The 23,266-nt window shown below is 37.9% G+C and overlaps 1 protein-coding gene across 1 annotated transcript in view; it reads left to right on the top strand.

The window, feature by feature from the left end:
* Nucleotides 1-23,266, top strand: part of LOC102220440 (GDNF family receptor alpha-2-like) — a 70,726-nt gene that overhangs the window by 22,010 nt on the left and 25,450 nt on the right. Inside the window, exon 4 of the mRNA XM_005808520.3 lies at nucleotides 10,936-11,314. Coding sequence (XP_005808577.1) covers nucleotides 10,936-11,314 — 379 coding nt within the window. The remainder of the gene's footprint in view (nucleotides 1-10,935; nucleotides 11,315-23,266) is intronic.

Raw genomic sequence — 23,266 nt, 5'->3', positions numbered from 1 at the left:
TCTGCCACATCAGCTCCTACCTCTGCTAAAAATGATAGACAAGCAGATAGACTTATGATGGGTCCGCTCAGCCCAGACATGACTGCACATTCGATCCAAGACATGATAGTAATTACAGCATTAATATCAAGGCGAGCGTTGGGCACCGTCACCCACTTCAGTTTCACACATGTCACAAAATTAAGTCCTCCACTCTGTTTGTGTGCTTAGTGTTTAATGTAAATAGCAGTGGATTTGCATGTCAGGTGTCTGATGGCTGTGCTGGTGTGCCACATAATGGTGGCAGAAACTTCAAAAAGGAATATAAGTAGATTTGAGTTCTGAAAATAATCATGATCCTCAGCACTGCTTGTTACTTTTACCATCCATCATGCACCATATTCTGGCTCAAATATATAAGACTTGCTGCGCGAACAATTTCTCTATCAGAGCTATAATGTTCAGAGAAAAAGTATGTCTGACTTGAAAAAAAATATACTTTAAAAATTCACTTAAGAATCTGCTTAAAGTGGTTAGTTTGGCCGAATGTTTACTAAAGCCAACAAATCAAGCTTAAACTCTGAACTTTGTGTAAGTCCTGTTTACAGTTCTTATTGACACCTAGTTTGTGCCCACCTCTGGACATTAGGTGACCTGAATGTCCTCTACCTAGAAACCCACAGTTGTTGCTTTTAGCAGACTTTTCTAAAATGTTGTATTTTGGCAAAACTCCCAATATTTACCACCTTGTCAGGATACACAAACTGAACTTGGAGTTATTAATATTAATAACGACAAAGACAACTTTGCCCCTGTTTTGTTTCTGTGCTTCTGGGCACTAATGCAATAAACCACACTTTAGACCGGGAGCCAATCACATAACGCTGCAAAAGAGTGAAAGGCAAATTCTGGCTTTTTGTTTAACAATCCACTCACAGTGTGTTTTGCTTTTAAACTGATCTTTCCAGTAAGCTATTTCATTTGCTTGGCTGCTGCCCTGATTGATACTTTATCATCATTATTGTTATTATTAGAGGTAGCAGTAGTATCACTACTACTACTGATTGTAATAGTAGTAGTAGTAGTATTATTACTTTTGAATGAACCCTAAACACATAGAACAAGCTACAAAACGCTGTCAGAGCCAAGTTTCCCCTTCAATCTTTGACAATCACATGAAGACCTAGGCCAAATAAAATGTAATTGTTTACTTTGTCTTTCTTAGCCCTGCCCCAGTGTTTTTTTTTTCATATCTGGTGGTGAACCTCTCGCTTTCTATGATGAAGGGGGAGGAGAACAAGGAATAGCTTCCTGCATTTTACAACTGATATATTTGTGTTAGGAGCTCATTTGCAACTATCCTGATTTGTAGATACTGTCTCAATTAAAATACATTTGCTTGCACAAAAAACATTGTAATGGTAATTTAATGTGTTCTAATGAACCATGTTGTTAGGTAATCCTAACAGATCTAAAACAAAGCAAACAGAGCAACAGAAAGCAGTGGCGGTATCTGACATATATAACCCCACACTCCTTCTGTCGTGCCCATTTTTTTAAATCTCACTTGGTGGAGTAACAAAGAGGAAGGATGGGTGTTCATCTGTGTGAAACAGTGAAAAAAGAAAAGAAAAAAAGAACAGCTTGAATCTGCAACTTGGTTCAAAACCTTTATTTGTAAAAACAACAACACAATTAGGATCCTTTCAACAAGGGCAGAAACAAGAAAAAAGTAACTGCTTTATTTTTCCTTAAAAATAATAGACTCAAAGAAACTGATATTTCATCCAGCTGGATGAATTTTTATCTTTTCACATTTGGAATTAAGCTGCTGATCTTCCTTCACTGAACAACATGTGTGTGACATGGATACTGATTAAGGGCGAAATCTCACAACACTAAATGACAAACAATCTTGAGCTTTCAAGAAAAAAAAAGAGAGCTCTAATGAAAGTTGCACATTATTGGACATCATATATTATCAACATTATAATCTTAAATATTCCAGCCCACACTATTTTAGCTTATCAGGTTTGTTAGGTTTTAATATTCTCCAAAGCTTAATATTTTGTCTGTCTCTGTATTTTAGATAGTCCGTCAAGAACTACTTCTTTCATACTTCAAAATAAGAGAAGGAACAAAATGCAGAATATCAAGTCTAAAGCATTCATCTTCATATCTGAATTTCACAGTATTTCATGAGACAGACTTCACTTCATTTGGTGACATTTTGATATCACGAGATCTCGTTACACCTCTTTACAGACATCTCTGTGCCTGATTATTGATTCATCGGTTTGTACTGCATAGGCTTATTGAAGCTGCTTGTGCTTTCAAGAAAGAAACTGATCACAGTTCATGATGAATCAGCTTATATGCTTCTTGAATTAAATGGCAACAGATACCTTTAGGTGAGGGGTCTGCAACCTGTGTCTCAGGCTGTTTGGACCGTCCACAATTTCTCCTAATCAATTTGACTAAAATTTACAAAAAAAATATCTAAATGTCTTTAAATATAGATAGAATAACAAATGCAGATTATTTTTCTTTCAATATTTGCACTGCAAATATTGCATTGCATAGAATGACTCTGAAAGTATCAATATTATGTTTTCTTTTTCATTAAGCTGGCACCTATATGCATATTCAACATAATTTTCCATCCTACAGAAAAAAAGATCCATCGTCTTTAGCTAATTTTTTAAAATTTTTTAATTAAAATAATAAAAATAGAGAGTAGATATTGATCTAATTCGAATTTGAATTTATTTCATGAGGTACAGTGCATGTTAATCAATATAAATATTTTTAAACAATCATGTAAATGTGCTAAATTTAGCCACAAGGGCTAATTTTCATCTGTAATTCCCTGGCAGGTTGATGGTAAAAAACAAAACAAAAAAAAACAATCGACACACACGGATGAACACGCATGACAACATTGTTGTAAATGATATCTAAACTTCTAAAATTTTTAGTGACATGCACATTTCTAAGCAAGTTTTCATTTGGCTGGCCTGAGAGCAGAGATGGCTCTTTATGCTGTAAAGGTTGCAGACAACTGTTTTAGGTGTCGGACTTTAGTGGGTGGAGGGTATAAGGATAGCAGTGGGAAGAGATATCTCATAAACTTCTCCTTGAAATAATAGCAAATTTAAAACCAAAAGCATATTTTTGTTCTTTTCTTTTTTCTTTCCTTCTGTCCTTCAAGTAGATTTCACACTCACTAGTAATGCATGAGTTTACTGGAGCATGAAGTTCTGTGCATAAACAAACTGACTATGGTTTCAAGCCCCACTTAAATCAACAGAAATACTTCTAGAAATGTTGCATGGTTGTCTAATTTTTTTAATAAAAAATCCTTAAAGAAGTTGGCAAAATTTCTGAGTGTGAGAGTAGATTTCTCCAGATTAGTTGTATTGTTCAATGATATCAACAAAGTCTTTGTTGGACTCAGGAAACAAGGAAATACAGTGAAAAGTGGGGATGAATCGTAATCAAAAATTAACCTTTATCAAAGCTTAAATAAGTGGCATTTTTCTACAAAAGATGCAGAGATATTATTTATAATAATTGCAACATGGTATTTTGTAGTGTGTTCTGTTTTCTTGACTCAGTGCTGAGCTGATTAACTTATCGAGAGCAAAGGGCAGCAGAAAATCCTCCATGCAGGGTTTCCTCCTGGAATTAGGTTTAACATCCTTTAGTTAGACCCTCCACCTCTCCGCTCTAAGCCCCTCACCTCTCAGCAGTGTATGTCCGCCATCCAATTAAATCTAGAAAGCTGCTTGTAGTACAGCTGCGGAGATGGAACGGTGCACCAGCTCTGCTAAGTATGCTGCTGCAAATGTTTGACATTTTCACGCCATTGTCATAACAATTCTTGTTACTTAGGCAAACACTAGCAGGGTTTTTTTTATTAGCATATGTACATTAAGGTTTCCAATCGCTTTGGGGTGCAAGAGTAGCTTTGCATGGATTTGTGCAAGATTAGTTTTGTGTATGCCTGCAGCTGTCCCCATGTGTGTTCATATTGCTTTTGCTAATATGCTTCATTATCCTGTGTGCATTTCCTAATCAGTTCACTCTTAGTAAAGCCTTAGCTTGTCCCTCAGTGGATTTGTAATGAGACTTGCTTCTACTCCCCTTGCAGTAGTCAGCATTTTACAGAGAAAGTCAGCGTCAGAGAACAGAATGTGTTGTTTCAGTTGACTTGAATGCTGATAATGAACAGTAGAGCTGATCATTAAAGCAATATTGCACAGGCAAACCTTTGAATACACATCTTGTTAAGCAGTTTCAAAGCTTTTTGTATCATCATCAGTGTTGAGAGAGCTGAATAACGAGTGTCAACGAGGATGCTACACGGGTAAATTTGAAATTCTTATAAACATTTCAGAATATATACCTATGTTTGTTGTGACTCACAGCTTCTCTGGAAGCCCAGTGTTATCTAAGGAGTTCTCCATGTAAAAATATTTAGCTTTGCTACATTGCATAATGTCCATGACTTCTTGCAGCCTCTCGATCTCAAACTGCTTCGATTTGCTGCATTTATTTCATATTCAGTTGTAAAATGTAGCTGATCTCTGAGAAACCCTGCGTTTCTCTGAACTCCACTGCCCTTCCTTTTATGAAATCCACTCACATAACCCGCTCGGTAAAGCTTAAAGAGATGATTTTGTAGATTCGGTGCGGCTCCTTTTCCTCCCCTCTGGAAATCCCTACTGCGACAGAATATAGCGCTAATGACTGATGAGGCCTTTGACACGGAAATGCTTGACACACTCCTCGGGGTCCAGACTAAAGACTTTCCTAACAAGCTCTCGCACGCTCACCCTGGGCTGTATTAAATTCAAACTTTGGCACCTTTCCTAATTACCGAGAACATACCAGGAGTCAACCTTATACTCCTAACCTAGCCTGAACCTCTAGACCCCCAAGCCCCACATACCCTCAAACTCCCCCATCCTTTCTGCAGTGTAACGTCCCTCGAGTACGGGATGATATATGAAATGCTGAATTCAAATTAGGCTGACAGAGAGCAATTACTTAAGAAAGAAGATCCCTTACTCTTAAGGAATTAAAGTATCCAAATCCTAATACAAAGTGCATGCCCCATTTTATCAGCTTTTTTCTGTTCTTACAAGCTCTTTTTTCATTTTGCTCAGTTTCATTTTGACTATGCCCTTCTTCTTCACCAGAACACGGCCTGCTTCTCACCATCCGGCTGTCTGACTAACCACTTCTTTCTTTCTCACCTCATTGTCTTGACTTCTCTTCCATTGTTTGTCAAAATCAGTAGCACCATTACATCACCACTAGAGAACTCTGATTTATGATCCACAAAGAGTTACTATGATTATTATGGATAAAATGTTCATGGGAGTTTCAAGTTCACCACCTAAACATTTTGAAATATATCGTCAGCTCCAACATGAACTGGTTCTCATTTGTCATGTTTAATAAAAGAAAAAAAAAGGTCATATTTCACCATTAAGCGTTAACATTGGGGGAGAATGCTAGAAGAGACAATAGAAGAAAACTAATCACTTTGATAGTGTTTTTTGCATTTGAAGGACTTTGACTTTTAAGTCTTTAGTATATTTTGACAACTTTGGTAACCAGACTGTCCTAATATTTACATGACTTTTGGTATATATTGATCCCACATCCAATATTCAATTAGCATACCCTTCCAATTTTCTAGCCTTTCACTTTGTCAGCTTTACTTACTTGTTCTGTGCAACTGCTATGTTTGTAGATGGGTATATTGTTATGCTGAGAGCAGTTGATTGCACTGCTGATGAGCTGCGTTAATTATTTTGGGCACTGTGCATTTTTTTTCCTGAACTAGGCTCCATTAATTGAAAGCTCCCCAGCTTGTCTGTGTGAGTGGCCATTTAATCTGTTTGTATTCTCTCACTTCATCCTTCGATCATGACCAGCTACAGTAATCAACCGCCACAAGTCTTCACTCTGCTCTTAAAGCTTTTTCCATTTTTAAACGTCTCATCTCACCAGCTTATCAGCCGCTTTCTCCGAACATTACTGCACAACGTGTTTTCTGAAAATCTGTATTGTGATGCACTTGGAAAATCAATTATAACTCTGTAACACAATACTAAATGTTTCCCCTCTCAACTCCACCTCTTTGCCTCCTTCCTCTTCGCCTCCTGCACTTGCATGCTTTCCTATTAGAGTGTAACAACATTAGAGCTATCAAGTGGGCTTTATGTCTTATGCCCGCCCTAGGACATCCTTTTGGTTCCAGCACCAGATTCCATCTTTGCTTCCCAATCAAAGGTAGTAAAAACCCATCCATTGCCGCAGCCTCCATTGCAGGCTCTGCTCAGCCTGGTCAGATAAATTGTAGGAGCTCATCCTTCTCCTATTTTCTTTTCATCTCAGACCCCCCCAGTGGCCCACATTATAGCTGCAGATGGCCAGGGGAGATTTAGAAGCTGCAATCCATCAATGTAATGCAGCCTGAACTACTGGACAGTCGCCCTGTGAACGTTTCCACCAGCTGGACCGTATTGCTCTCCTCTGGCCCTGCTTGGGGTCGGCCCACTTAAGTAAAACTTGGGCTGCGCTTCGGCCTCATTGTAGACTGTGGTTAAAATTAGTTCTTTTTTTCAGCTGTTGGTGTAACAGTATAAGAACCAATTTGTTCCCGTCTGAAATGACTGATTAATTCTCCTGCATGGGTCCATCTTTATAAAACATGCATATGGGCAGAAAAATTAGTGTAGGGTTGTCAGTAGAGGTTTTTGGTTGAATGCTGGCACCGGGAGACATCAAAACCCTCCTTAGCTGCTGTTTTTGTGTTGCTACAGATAGAATATCTCAAGCTGGAAAAAAAGCACTTCAGACTTGATCCGTCAGCTGTTTCTAGATATTAAACTGGTGATGATTAAACGCAGCGAAAGTTACTTATTTAGTGCAATAGTCATTAAATTTAGGGCCAAATTGGAAGCTGCAAATAAAACCTACATTTTAGCATCATTAGTCACCATATTTTCTTACATAATGCAAAATATAGGAACAATACTTTACCTTGACTGAATATAGTAAGCAATATAAAACTCTTTTGAGACACATTTGACAATTAACTTAACAACACTTAACAACTCCTACTGTTCCAAAAAGCCATGGCAGTGAGCCATATCTCCATATTAAAACTACGACTGGGTATCCATTTATTGCAAATCTGGGAATGAATGGGTTTAGTTATGAATGTGCCATATGTTTAAATAAAAAACTCCAGGCCAAGTCTCAGATTGTTTATATAAATTTATGTCAGCTTGAACCAGCAAAAATATAATTCAGTGTTGGAGAATTATTGGTCCATATTAGTGCAAAAACTAGGTTTGATAGCCAATAACTTTAGATATTTTTATTGTAGGGCAAACTAATTCTTACAATAATGTTACTTTTATGAATCTGAGCTGTGTCTGTGATTAACTGCTGACCTGCTAAGCAGAACATAAAATGTCACAAGATCTGGACCAGCATGTAAAATGATTTAAGCAGCCAGTGTTGTTAATGTCGTTTTCATAATTACACTCAGGAAGATGAAGATTCTTCTAGATTCAGCATTTTTGTATGGAAAGTTCTTGATTTCAAAGACATCTAATTATGTAATTATGTCAGAATGTAAAACTTTAATATGCTTTGGGAAACCAAAGTCATAACAGGCCGTAGTGAATCACTACTCTGGAGTACTGAAGGGGAGATTGGCCTGCTTTGGATCAGCTGGTAGAACGTGGCCTATAAACGGTAATATATTTTATGCCTGTGCAGTTCTGCACAATATTGTGTTGCATAGTCAGATTTCCTTTGGTGCTCTGAGACGTAATGACAGAAACACGACCTCCTTCAGCATTACCCATATTTTCTGCAACATTTGTAGAAAATGTATTTGCGTGGAAAAACCTCATTTTAGGTTTTGTGCTCTAAAATATTTGTGAGAGTGTCACCCTTTTTGCTCTTTCACTGCAGGATGTTGAATTTACATGAAGATTGTTTGTTTTCAGACAGTAAACTTATCAAGTCTCACTTTCCACATGCTGGGATTGAGCATTATTTCCACAGCTTCATAGATCACAAGTGAATCTAGTCCAGTTTTCATAAACGAAGTCCATTGTGTTTGAAATATGTTCAAATGTCACAAAAGTAAAAGGCACTTAAATAATACTCAGAATATGTTGAGTTTACACTTGCTGTCTAATAATGTTGGGACAAACAGCCTTCTACATGAGGATACTGTAATCTAAAAATGAGTCAAATAAAACGTAACATTTGAACAAAGAAGCTCACATTAAAACACTTAGCACCCATCCATTTATCAGAGTTCTTACTAAATCAATCTTAAGACATCTTACTAATAGCAACACTGAAAGGGAAGGTCATTTAAATGTGCTTCCTTCCCTCTAGGATGATCTTCTGGAATTTTATTAGTCTTATGGGGCTGCGAGTTTTGTTTCCCTGAAACCACAAAATCATTAATTTTGCTTATTTATTTTTGTCCCCCTTTTGGGGTTTTATGTGCTCTCTCCCCCAATTTCAAGGATTGATAACGTGCAACGTAACATGGGGAAACAATCCTGTGCATCTTCCACAACCCCTTTAAAAAAAAAGATTGTCCTGCTTCAGGCTGTCTGATAGACATGGAGGGAGATTGGTTCTGTTGAATAAGAGATGAATCTCTCAGAGTGTCACCGTGCCGCCACGACCTCTGAAATATCATTATCTACAGGGGAAAGAAGGTTAACTTCTCTAATATAGCCTGAATGCAAGAGAGGGGTGCCACCAGTGAACATAAAGTTGCTTTATTACAAGTATATTTCATGAGAAAAGTTTTTTTCTCTTATTACCAAAATGGTACAGCATCTGAGAACATTCAAACAAGTTTAATAACATGACATTGTTTTTCTTAACTATGACCTATAGCTGGGTGGGTAATTTCAGGTTGTTTTTGTCACTCAAAAATAAAAAATGTGCAACTGGATGGAACTGATGAACAAAACACTGTTTCTGCAACAACATGGTCTCCCTGACCTTAGCGGATCCCGGGCAGACGTTACAGGATTGTGCAACACAGTGTTATTTTTTCCAAGGTCTTGGATATGTTGGTGGAAACATATCCAAGGAAAACGAATGAATAATGAGACAACGTTTCTCGTTTGCTCCATTAAGTCAAAACATTGAAAGATAAATTTAAATATTATTCGTAACAATATGACAACTTGATAATCACCTGGTATTATGGTAATCACATCAGCTGTCAACGGTTAATGAATAATTCATCAACATGTAATCTGAAATCATATCTTAATTTATTTATATTTGACTCAAGGTCTGTAACAGCCTGGATCGATTTAGGTGGAGTAGATGGGCCTGGCTGGAGGCATCCATCTGCTGGCTTACAGCTGTTTGAAATATCAGAGGTAAAGATGATATTGAAGTCTCTCTGCTGGGGATTCATGAAACGAGGTGAAGTCAATGTTGATAAGTCAGAACGTGAACCGTGAGGTAGGGCACAGGCTGCGCTCGCTTAAATATTGCAACATGAACCAAAAGAATCACGCTTGATCACTACAATTAATCGTAACATATTTAACTAAAAATGAGTGAGCCATGTTAATAGATATAGGAACTACATAACAAATTTGATTCAGAAAAAGAAGAATCTCCAGCATGAGTGATTTAAATTATTTTTCAGATATTGATGAAAAAGAAAACTTACATTCCATCAGCATTTAAAAAAACAGATATTGCTCTGAATAGATGAAATGCTTGAAAATTAGAAATACTACAGCAACAAAGACATGACAAATGACCCCATGTTCAGTCTGCTACACCTGTCCTGCTTCAAGAATGACTTACTTCGAACAGCAGTACAATCTGTTAATCTGAAATCATTATTTGACTGAATGTGGAAAAAGTTCTGCAGGCTTTGCAAATTTTTGGTTTTTTATCAATAGGCTCCTCCTAATTAATCTTCTTCAGGGAGGGTAAGGTATCCAACATTGTACTGAAGTATGAGCAAAAACTAAGAAGCACCCATCTAAAAAATTACCCAAGTAAGAGTAAAAAAGTTTTTATTTGTTCATTTATTTCAGTTAATGAAATAAATTAGTACTGAAGTACTGAGTAACTTATCAAAACATCTGATTTAATATTTAAAATTTATGTCATTATGTCACTTTTCCAAATCTGTTTTTTCTTTCATTTAAACAAACAAAACAAAAACAAAACAACCTACGAGACTAAGACTTATTGTCGCAATGTAAATATAAAAATGCAGTTTAGAACATCGTAAATTTCTTCCAGTGTTAAATTGCACAGCAGGCTTAGCAGGTGTTAAATTGCCTTAAAGTAGCAAAGCATGTGCGTAATAAATAAGTCTTACTTTAACTTGGTGTGTCTGTATTTCACGCCTTTTCTTTTTACTTTCAGTTGAGTATAAAGTACAGTGTAATAAAACTACTCATAAAAGTAAATCAAATCTTATTCTAACAAAATTGCTATTTTCAAGAATAGGCCTTGTTTGAAGGATTTAAAGATGAGTCCTACTTTTGTCTGTTTTTAGGGCACCCAAATGGCAAGCAACAGATATTTCTGCAACTTTTGTCAGCTACAGGGAACTGAGGCTACAGTTCACACAAACTCAAGAGAATTTGACAATAACAAGTTGGAGGAACATTGACTGGTCTGTTTGTCCCAGACTCAGCTGAAAAATGTATGTGCTCATGGATCAGAAGTTGTATCAGAAGTTCAAGCTAGAACTGGTGGTATAACAGTGTGAGGATATTGTCTCGTCACACTCATTACACACAGTGGTATATTTTAAGTGTTGACTTCTGTTAGTTTTAATGGTAACGCAGCATGTTCTCCTTTAGCTTTCTTTTCTTCTACACTAATTTTGTTCTCACTTGTCTTTACTTTTAGGAATGCACACACTGACCCCCAAGCCCTTCCAGTGTCCTGAAGGAGAGAAGGATTGCAACCCTTGCCTTAACGCAACTAAGGCTTGCAACCTAAACTCCCTCTGCAAGAGGCACCGCAGCAGCTACATCACTACCTGCAGCCGGAGTGACACCAATAAAGGAGAGAGCTGCAACAGGAAGCGCTGCCACAAGACTCTGAGGGCCTTCATGGACCGCGTGCCTCCAGAGTTAAGCCAACGGCTGATCTTCTGTCCCTGCCAGTCTGAAGGGTGTGCCGAGAGACGCAGGCAGACGATAGTTCCTGATTGCTCTTACACAGATAAGGAGAAGCCTAACTGTCTGGAGCTGCGACGAGTTTGTCGCGCAGATGCACTCTGCAGGTGAAGTAAAAAGAAAAGATATGCTGTAGGGTTTTTTGTTCGTTTGTGACTGCATTTGAGTTTGTGTTCTTAGTTTAAACCACAAATTCTGAAAAATCTAACTCATCCAAGTCAATTTTAGTTTTCAAATGTTACTGGAGCTACACGTTTGATTTTTGATTGTCTCCTATACCATCATAAAGTTTACTAATTTTTCCAGTGTAACTTCAGGTAATTAGACGTTTAGTGAGCCGCCGCTATTAGATGCAAGATGAAGATGTGAGGCTGAGTTGAAGGGACAATGCTCAATTAAGCTGAACAAAACATTAGTGGATCACTTTGGCTGCATGGGCCTTCTATTGGATTCCAGCAGCCAGATTTAATTCACACCTACCCAGCCGTGACATGTTTCCTTGTGTTAGTTCTGCTTGGAGGAGGTGAAACACAGTGCCTGGGGCCAAACCAGCCGTCAAGATCTTTTACTGGAGAATCATGTCCCTGTACTGACCATCGGGGGGCTTCACGCTCCTTCTGATACTCTGTAATTTCTTGTCTTCTTTGTGTTGAAATGAGCAATGTTTTAATAATCGTAGATGCTTTTAAGATGATTTATGACACTAATGAAGATTAACCACCTGTCAGATCGGAGGAACAAAGGCGCTGTCTGCCCCTTTCTGCTTTCACACTCTATCACATTATAAATACAAACTCCTACAGCACAACTGTTAATCACAAATCTGTCCTTCATGCTAAATACTGTAGAATGGAAAACTTAACACTGCACATCACCCTGAACACATCCACTCCTCTGAGTAACATGGCAATGGCAGCAACATGCTATGGTGATGATTTTCTTCATCGTGGATCCAGAAAATGGTCAGAGTTGATTCAAAAATTGATGAAGCTAAATGCAAGGCAATCCTGGTAAAAGACCTGCTAAAGGCTGGAAAAGACTCTGACAGAGATTCACAGTTTAGCAGAACAATGACCCTGCAGCCAGGGCTGTAAGGCAGAAGGTTTCCAGGTCTTTTTGTTTGTTAAAACAAAAATGAACACAAAAAGAAAACATGTGCATTTATGTACAATGTATCAATTATGTGCCACTACATGCCACGCTAGCGTGTAGAATCACACTATATGTCAGAACATATACTCTGGCATAGAGTGGGCATTTGAACTTTTTTGAATTGTGTGAATACTTTTGCCACAGAGCCTATTACTATTATTATTACTCTTTTACTATCAACAACTGCCTCCTAATTACAAAATGCTTCTCCTCCAAAAGATATCGTTTATCTCCAATCTGTGCAGAAATACTATTTTGCATGCCAAATTTCTGCAACTGAAAAGTCAAAGTGCTACTTCAGTATCGACAAAAGTTGTACCTTTGTTCAAACCTTACGTACAGCATGTAGATGGTTTACATAAACATTCTGAATAGTCTCTTTAGGCACATGCATTAATTTGTTCAGACAGGTCCTTCTCTAATTCCACTTATATACTTTCCATGGAGAGTAGCACACTCATAGTGTTAATGGTTCCTCTTCTCCAACACTAAATTCACCCTCCACTCAGCTAAAGTAATGGAACTCTATCAGGCCTCCTCCAATTTATGATTGTCTCAATAATTACCTGCATTGTGTTATCTCTTTTCAGAGCGAGTTGCTTTCTTTGACCTTTAGGCCCTCTGGTGTCTGCAGTGCTCCTCCTTTTTGAGAAAGATGAAATAGAACGTTAAAGCTCATTATCTGCGGCCACGTAAAGCCCCTCTGAGGTCAACAGCTCGATGAGTGTGTGCACGCTGCTGCTGCTGCGTGGACACGGGCTTTCTCGTTCACCAACAGACCAGCAATCACTCAGAAGCCGCTCTAGTTCCAGTACTTATTGCTTGAATGCAATTTTTTTTTTTTGCTTGTTCTTCAGAAGTAAATGAGGGCTGTCATGTAAGAGCTGTTGAGCTTTATCGAGGCTTACGATTTTATCTTTCCATGAAGAGTTCACAATCAACACTTTTAAAGTACTCATACTATCCTTTTTGCATAACTTTACCTGATTTAAAATAGAATAGTAATAATGCCTTTCAAAAGTATTATTACTCCTTGAACCTTTCCACACTTTGACATTTAGCAGTCTCTAAATTAAATGGATTTTATTGGGAATATAAAGTTGCCTCTTTATGTCTGGCCTGCACTGGCATTCAGCAAACTGGAGTTTGTACTTTGTAGAACTGCCTTTTGCTGCTGTACGAGCTGCAAGTCTTTGGGGGTAGCTTTTGACATTTTAAGATTTTAATTTGTCTCTAATCTTCTTTGCCAAGTAGCTCCAGTCCAGTCAGATAAGATGCAGAGCAAGTGTGAAAATAGCGCAATTTGTGGAGTGTACAACTAATCATTTAATTCTCCATCATGTAATTCTCCCACCTAGGCTGTGGATGCAGCTCCTCCAGAGTTACCACATGCCTCTTGACTGCTTCTCTGAGTAATAATAGTTCTGTACATTTGCATTTGTTGTTATACAATTTTCAATTTCAAATCACTGATTGAGCAGGGCCCTATAGGATTTCAAACTTTAGAATATTGTTTGCTGACCTAACCCTGCTTTGAAAGTCTCCATAACTTTATTGAAATGTATTTCTTTTGTCCTGTGGGACTGTAGGTTTGTGATCTATAACAAAACCTTTTTCTGGCCAAGGCAGCAAAATAATGTCCAAAAATGCAGAGATCAGATAGGCAAGTTGCAGAGCTCTGAATCTTTTGATTATGTCATTGTTCAAACATTTCATTGCAGTTCACAGCATGACATGCCTTCAATCAACAGGAGGGAGAGTCCCCCTCTGATCTAAACCACCCAGCTTTTAAAGTATTGGCTCCTACCAGGTCTAATTAGGAGGTGGAGACAACATTTTACATTTTCAGATAGGAAATATACATTTGTACTACACTATATTCCTAGAAAAATATTTACATAATTACAACTAACTCTAACAAAACTAAAACAAAAACAATCTGGGCCCAAACAAAAACATCTCCTCTCCCTCTCAAGCAATGGATTTTCCCAGTGAGGCTGATTGGAAACACCAGGTCCTTGTCAGCACTGGCCTGACATGGCAACACATGACCAGGTGACCTCAAAGAGAAGAGAGAATGATTAAAACAAAATATTAAATAAAGCAGGTTACTTCATTGTGTGCTGTGGTGACGCGGGGGTTAGGCGCGGTCCACGTGTGGAGGCCTCGTGGGTTCGATTCCCGGCCTGGCGGCCTTTGCTGCATGTCTTCCCCTTCTCTCATTATCCACTTTCCTGTCAATTAACTGTCAGGTAAAGGCCACTACTGTAGAGCCAAAAAAATATATATATAAAAAAAGCAGGTTACTTACTTCCTCCAAACAAAAACAATACATTTACCAGATAAATTAGAATATTTATTGGCCACATGCCATCTCACTGTATGATAAAAGCTAAATCATTGTTCTGCACTAATCAGTCCGATTTTGCACAACTGCACTGTGGCACACTTGCTGTACATATATTTACATATACATATCTGCATTTTTTGAATCTTGCAAGGACTGCTCTTAAGTTGTTTCTTATATTAACAGCATTTTATATTTTATTTTTATTTTTTATTTTATCTAGAACTACTACTCAGTGGTAGTTGTTATTGTGTCTTGTCTCTATGCTGTAACTGCGAAGTAATTTCCCTGCTGGGATGAATAAAGTACTTCTATTCTATTCTATTCTATTCTATACAAAAAGCAGCACCTGTTAGGGATGGGATAAATCCCTCACACGGACCCTTGGTCTTCACCATGCTGTTTGGTCATCATTTTTCTATAACAAACTCTCACGTTGGTTTCATTGTTAGAACAAGTCGCTACCGTCTCAAGGAACGCTCAAGGAAGTAGTTATGCTGAGAAGTTAGAACATATCACTTACAGATTCCATGAACTACTCATGAGACATTTGAGGAAAGTTGAGTTTATAGAGATAAAGCTGAAAAATGGGGTTGAAAATATTTGCAAATTTATTTCTATTTAATGTTGGTCTACAAAATCCTACTTAAATACAGTTAAATGTGTGGGTTAAAGGGGTATTAACGCATTTACAAGGCACTGTAGCAAACCCAACATGTTGTATATCTATGTTTCAGAAACAGACAGCATTATAAAATGCTTTGAGCAATCAGGATAATGAATATAATAAAAGAAACATTTAAATATTTAACATTTAAACCTCAGCAAAGTACAAGACTTGAGTAAGTCTCTTTTTACTTCTCTGTTGGTTTAACCAAAGGAAGGATCATTCAGTGACAGGCCTTAACCTTTCTCTAAAGACACCTGTCTGGCTAAAAAAAGAAGATACACAGTTTGCCAGACCCAATTTATTTGAGAACAACAGATTACTAAAGAGAGGAAAGGGAATAGGAAGAGGAAAGGATAATATAAAATGAGACAGAGAGGTAGAGGATGGCAGGGGGAGGTATTCAGAATCAATGTGGGATACTGCAGTCAGTGGGAGGTCAGCATTTTGATCAAACAGCTATAGGTTTTTTGCAATAGTTGCTACAGGCTATTTTATACAGTACTGTCTGTGCAGCACATGCATGTACTGATGGGATTGCAGCAAAACGTATCCTCAGTGGAAACTGATTTTAGAAGACTTTGAAGATGTCAAACTTTTCTTAGCCAATACAATTTCCAAGGCATTCCCTTTTTGCTCTTTCATTTTTTTCCCCAACACAGAAAAAAATGCTGCTGGTTTTTTGATCAAGATAAGTGATGTGAATCGAAAATCTTTTTTTAAAGAGTTACAAAATCACCCCTGCTTATGCATTAAAAATGCATCTGATTTTTATTCACTTTTTAAACAATGCATCAAATTACATGCTTTCGATCGATGTGTTTAGCGACCTCTTTGGTGCACGTATTGAACAGGAATGAAAATACGTTGGTTTTTTTTGCTTTTTATCACCAATTACTGATCAGAGGAGGATTAAGGGGAAACTGTCTATTTTCCATCTCTTGAAGAATGATTGGTACATTCATTTCATCTTTATTTTACATCAGCATTACACTTGGAAATAGCTGCTATTTAATCATCTTAGCTGAAGTAAAGGCCTTTAGAAAGTATACCTTGAGAGTACTGGCTGCCAAATTGGCTGTGATTTCGCCTTTGGAGAAGGTTTAGATTGTTCCAGATGGAGCAAACATTTGAAAAGATTTCAATTATATCATTTTGGCGAGGGCCTGGGTGGCATATTGCATTGGAAGATTTTATTCTCTCCTTGGTCTCTGTGGGGGTGATTGTTGGCTTACTAGGTGGATGGAGAACAAGTATTAAATGGAACAGCAGCGTTTTCTAACACCTGGTTGCACCTCTGCTTCAGTTATTACAGAGCTGCCTCCCATAATCCTGCACGAACTAACAGAAAGCATTTCTCTGCTTGCTACTGTTCAATCCACATTTATCTTTTCTTCTTCTGTCAGAAAAGGGCGGGTATGTTTGCGTGCGCGAATGGATGCTTGGGCATGAATGCACTGACACTTCCCATCCTCTCCCATGTCAGTTTGTGAAAGAAATGCCCGATAAAAACAAACCCAAAGAGCATTGAGCTGAATCCGTACTTGTACTGTATTGATTCTCCGGAAGATCAATGCAACACTTCTATCTTTGATTCATTTCCCCCCTCAACACGATCACTGAGCGCTCTTTGATTGAGTTATATGGCCTCTGGTTTTCAAAGTGGACAGGTGAGGAACGGTCAATGAGCATACAGGTAAGCTGACCCAGTTTGCGAGATATACAGGATCAGGTTGTTGTTGCTTGCTGAAAATTCATTGGTAGCACTCTCTTGTGCACCCACAGACACACACATGCACACACTGTCCTAACTCGACAGTCTGTTCTCTTGTATCTGACAACTTAAGTCCCCACTGAGGGAAACCATGTGGGGAGAGAGACTGGCCCAGATGGCATTACTCTGTATAGCTTCTGAGATAAAGCTGAAAGAAATCTGGAGGCTGCAGCACTTTTATCATCCGTTTCTCATCACTTTTTCTCTCTCTCACATACACTTGCACTCAGACACGTTTGTGCTTTTTCACTTGTGAGGAGACTTGGAGTATTCCCAGGCTGCTAGTTCGGCCCCAACCTCAGGGTCTCACATACAGCATGGTTGAGTCTCTAAAGAACAGAGTGCTTTTGATAATCAACCCAAACTTGGCTGTGTGGATTTCAATAGAAATGATCTTCTGCTTTAGTTAGAAACAAAAGCAACTACAACCTAAATTGTAGTTGCTGCTGTTTTGGATTTTATTGTATGCATTTGTTGACTTACTAGCTCAATTGCTCAACTGATCACAAGTCTCCTCCATTGTTTTGGGTGGTTTGAGTAGCAGAAATATTTGTGAAACACTGCTCTGCCATAAATGTTTGTAGTAGTGTGAACTGTGTTTTATTCTGATGCACAAAACTCTGCTTGTCTGCTTTTAAACAATAATTGCTGTTTTAGTTTTCAAAGACTTCTCAGTTTTTATACCATATTTTCATAAAAAACATATATTGTAAGATGGATTGTTTTCTTTTGCACAGCACATAAAATTTTAAAAAGTTACAACCTTGTAGATGATTCTACTATAAAGTCATACCATCAGGCATGGAGGACAACTGGAAATTAGTTCTCTCTGAAGAATTGTTCGGCCACACTGAAAGGTTTTCTAGCATGAACAAACTAATTAAGTTCACGTCACACCATCTTTTTGCATTTGTTTTTGTTTTACACACATCTTATGCTCAGCTTACAGAAACTTGGAAAGGTTTTGGGGATCACAAAGATGTTAGAAAGAGCCTTTGTGTTCATTGCTTCTGGTCCTTTTGGGTATGACTTTTGCCCGTTTTCCTTCTTGCAGGTCTGCAGAGCTTTAGATGATGTTAAAGGTCCTTTTGTGACCTCCTGGATAGGTTGTCAAAGTCCTTGGAGAAATTTAGGTATTTCTGGGAAAGTTCATTGCTGTTCCAACTTTTGGAAAATTTCTCTCACCGTGATTCACAGGTGACCTAAATCCTTGGCAATGACTGTGTAACCCTTTCCATATTTAATTACCTTTCTACATATAGCCAGCCCGGCTATTTTTCCTTTCGTGAATGAAATCATCATTTGTCGTATAATTTACTACTTAATAATAATATAATTTTCTTAACGAACTAGAATATATCAACAGTGCATATTTCCACAACTCTAGAATATGTGTTCAGCTCCTCTAGAAATATTGATCAGTCTTTTACTAATTCAGTACACTAAAATCCTGAATTGCTAAATTTACACTCATGCCTACAACTTGTTGATAAATGGCCATTTTCCTAACTATCATGTCATAAGCTGTGTTTTCATGCAGTAGTTCAATCAAGGTGAATTCAATTGTCAGAATGAAACTAAAATGACTCTACACAGTGTGTTCAGCTCCTGCCTTGGGACATACACATGCTTTCAGAGGTCAGCTGTATCGGTCACGTAACATATGACTAACTAGAAGGTGAAGTGGCTCCTAATGAGACCTTAGGGAAGAAGGAACAAAGTGTAGTCACTGTATAACACAGTATAAACGGCAGTGGGTCTTTTGATATTTAAATAGGTACATAGAACAGATAAACTTTCATCCAGTCAACATTCGAACCATGAGATTCAAATAACAAAGAAAAAATAACAGTTCTCTCGAAATCAGTCCTTGTATCTCAGTGGGATTGACCTGCTTAAATAAAGATTATGAATAAATAATACCCTCTGAATGCTTTCACACTGTGAAGCTGTCTAAAACTGAAGTCCCTGCTTCTCATACTTTATGATGGCTGTGTACTTGCTTTACTGTAGCTGTTCAAACTTTCCATAAAAATATCCTAACAGAGACAGAACTTCTAGTTGTAAACTAGGACTTCGATGTTCATGTGAGTTCAAATCAAACTCTGACAAACATTCCCAGGTTTATGTTTGTGATGGTCTCAGGAGTCAATCAAAAACTTTACAATGTAACAAATTTTAATGTTACAAAACATTAAAATCCTGATTAAACTGAGATATGTATCACAAAGTCAATGGTTCTATGGCTGAGTAATACATCTACAGATTATTGCTAGTTTAAACCTAAATTCATCACCTAAAACTTGCACAAATATCCTCCTAAGCAAACTAGGACAGGTCAACCTGTCCTGCAAATTAACATCAAAGTCTATTTTTTGCCATTCTTCCCACCCCAAACGCCTCAAGACTTAATATGAAAATAACCCAAAAACCAGACAGGGGAATAAAATCACTCATACAAACAGGAGATTTTTCTTTCTCACCTTTAAAGGACTGTGCTCAAGGCAGTGCCAGAACCGTTTCTCCCCCACTGGTTACATTACGAGTTATCAAAGTGTTTCTTTTCTGATAGTGCTAAGCTCTGTTTTTGTGCAAGCAAAGCATATGTCAAATGATGACCTTTTTTTCCTCATACATAGTTCGGTTTTCTGCAGTGTGTAGTGTTTAATCAGACATCGCCTTCAGAGGAGACATGCTTAGCTTGCTGGCTACAAATGAGAGGAGTATAAAGGGATGGAGTGAAAAAAAGAATGATATTGGAATTGAAGTAGTAAGAAGAATGAGGCTGGAAAAAGACTTGTGCCTTTCATTTCAATGCAGAGATTTGTAAATGCCTATTTACTTTCCTAACTGTAATCTCAAAGAGAACATGGCCTCGCAGAAAATCTTTACCGACCAGGCGTTGTCCTTTCCTTTACCGTCTTTTCTTTCAGTGCTTCCATATGTATTATTAATGAAACATTATCAATAGAGTGTTTTCCTTATCCACAGAATGGCCAATTTGTGGTTGTGAATGTGTGGAATGGAGCCTCAGCTTTCTTTCTTTTTTTTTTTTTTAAATCCTGTAGTATTTACAGGGTTTAAAATGTTCAGATTTTTTTCTCTATGTAACTAAAAGTTATTTCATTGCATGTATCTCATTGATTTTAGTGGTTGTTTTTAGAATACCTCACTACAGATTCAATCTAATATTATTCTTGTTGCATATTCAGATGTAATGTGAAGTTTACAGTTTTTGTGAAATCATTCAGTTACAGCGCAAACTTTGTTCTTTGGAACGTATTGCATATAATAGACGCCTTTATTTTGATAAAATGTTTGATAAAATTTCTCTCATATCACACTATTTAGCAACTGTCTTGCATTTCACTGACATAAGAAGATATGATGCATGAAAACAAAGGATCAACTTCACCTGCTTTTAACACTAGCATAGACAACCTGATCTCCAGTTATGCCCGGCTGCTACAGATGTTTTGGAGATGTCAAAAAATGTTTGCTAAACATTTGCTCTCCCACAACATTCAAATGTCACAGTAGCGACACAGTAAGTTCACTAAAGGATGCCAATGCGTTCTCTGTGCTGATGAAGATTCATTCACTTCTTCAGAGGCTTGGAACTGAAAGTAAAGTTGATGGTATGACGTATTTTTAGATTAATTCACCTCATAGTTACCTGAGCACTGGGGGATCACTCATTAGCTGATCATCAGATATTGAGAAAAAGACAAAAACTTAACAAAACAAACTATGAAATGATGACATAATACCTAAAGTTGTGTATCTTGCTACTTTTGCAGTGGAACTCTACAGATGGACACTGTGAATTTTGCAGCCTTAATCCCGGTATACTTGCACCATTCAAACCAGAAGTGGAACCGGAGTGACACACATACGTTGTGCATGATAGGACTTGATGTTCCATAAAATTCACTTACTTTTCTTCACCTAAACGAACTTAAAAAATTTTTCCTTCAAATGTTTTTCAGCACTCTAATTAGGTTCAGCCCCTTGCCAACTCTGTAAGAAACTTTTAATGGATCCGCATGCCAAAACATTTTCAATAATTTCATGCTTTTTACTCTGTGTGGACATTTTGAGGATGGATTGTTCCAGTTCTAAGCATGACTGTCGTCCTGAACACAAAGCATGGTCCATGAAAACAAGAATGAGTGAGGCTGGCGTTGAATGATGCAGTGTTCTGACCTTGACCCTACACCTTTGAGATAACCTGGAGGTGAGATTGCAAGGCCTTCTAAACCTACGTCAGCATCTAACCTCACAAATGCATTTTCTGGAGGATTGTACAGAAATATGCATAAACACACTGCGAAACTTGTGGAAAGTCTTCCCAGAAAAGCCACAGCTAACGTAAACACTCTGACTACTTAACAACGTTTTTGTAAAAATACATTAACTTTATTTCAATTTCACTTTCAGATTCATTCTTAATTTGTATTTTTATACTAGTAACAGTAACGTTAGCCTACTTTTGTTGTTGTTTGTTTCTGGCTGAGTAAGTCAAGAAAATGTTCCGATACACATCAAGCTGTCTTGTTTTTTGACTGAACATCATCTATGTGCAATGCCCTTTAAGAGTATTGACCAGGGAATCCCAGTGAGAACTACAGATGGCAGATTTTTATTTTTTTAATCCAGAAACATTCAGGTGAAAATAGCTTTTGGATCAAACAGACAATCACCTTTAACCAAAGTCCCAAGGTCATCAGTAGCTACACAGGTTCAGAAAAATACAGGAAGACACTGAAGGCTGTCAAAAGATTCAAACTGGTCCTCCCACAAGGTCAGAGTTATGTTGTAAAGATAGTTGTATTTTTATTTTTTATGTCATTTTAAGGCGTGATGCAGAATCTAGGAAAAACACTGTCGAAAAAGAGAAACAATCAAATCTCTGCTTTTTTTAAACCCATTGTTTGTTTTTCCGTTTGACGTTAAATGACAAAAGGACACAGAGGGCCACTGGGTCATGTTGTCTGAACTGGGGTCAAATTCACACGAGCATCTGAAGCGAAAGTGACAAGAGAGGAGAGCGGAGAGGAGGCGAAGATAGATAAGGTCAGAGGTGAACAAGTGAAAAGAAAGAAAGGGAAGAGGAAGAGGAAGAAGTCAGAGAAGAAACAAACATGTTTTGCTCTTTCCCATTTGCTTCTTGTAAATGCTATTACGCTGGTCGTTATTGGTTGGGGCATATTGTTGTGCCCTATGTAGATGAGATACGGTTTGTAAAGCCTCTTTAGATTGAAGACTGTGAAAAGCGATAAGACTCAGCAGCTGGAACTTAACATTCAAGCGATATTATCATCTGCAGAGAAGCTCATATTTCTGGAAAGAGGACTGAAGAAAGGACTCCAAACGAGATAGGACTCCCAATAAACTGTTTTAAATGAAGTCTGATAACACTTTTTCTTCTTGCCTCTCCTCCATCTTGAGGAAATGGTTTCCAGGACTGACACTCATCTGATTTAAGTCGCATTGTTTGTCATGGCCATCAAGTGATAGGAATAAGAATCCATAGGAAAAACCATTAGTTTTCTATTACTGCCACGCAGGATGGACAGGCACTCAGCGTTCACCCGGATGACTGTGTTTAAAGTGTCAGGTTGCTTGAAAGAAGTCTACCTCTGTGGGGGCTCCCCCTGCCACTTCCCTGGGGGCTGAGTGGCTGAAATGACCATAAAACTCCGTTGAGCTAGACAGCCTGTAATTTCAGCAGCGAGAGGCGCTTTGCCGAGATATAATGGAAAGTCCGTGGAAGCCTTGAAATGCACCGAATCCTGGTGTTGGAACGCCATTGTCTGAACACTCAGGACACCTCTCTAAACTTTAAATTACTGTTTTTAAGCCATCATTGTCGGAAAGAGCTCTGCAGCTAAAAAGAAACTTGTGCTCGTTCGGTTTCTTTAATCCTTTGTGGTCTGCTCTGTGCGTGCAGAAATCTGACATTTACATTCTGTGTTCACACAAAAGTTAAAGACCTTTTATTTCCCCCTTTATAATAAGAAAAATGGAAAAAAGGGGCTTTTAAAGGTTGCTTTGTTTAGGCACAGCAAAAATGTTCCCTTTTCTTCTGGCTGCTCTACATTTTTTTTTACCATTTT

Source organism: Xiphophorus maculatus, chromosome 12 (genome assembly GCF_002775205.1).
Source record: "Xiphophorus maculatus strain JP 163 A chromosome 12, X_maculatus-5.0-male, whole genome shotgun sequence".
NCBI lineage: Eukaryota > Metazoa > Chordata > Actinopteri > Cyprinodontiformes > Poeciliidae > Xiphophorus > Xiphophorus maculatus.
The sequence above is the reverse complement of the archived record's forward strand: the minus strand, read 5'-3'. Positions and strand labels throughout refer to the sequence as shown.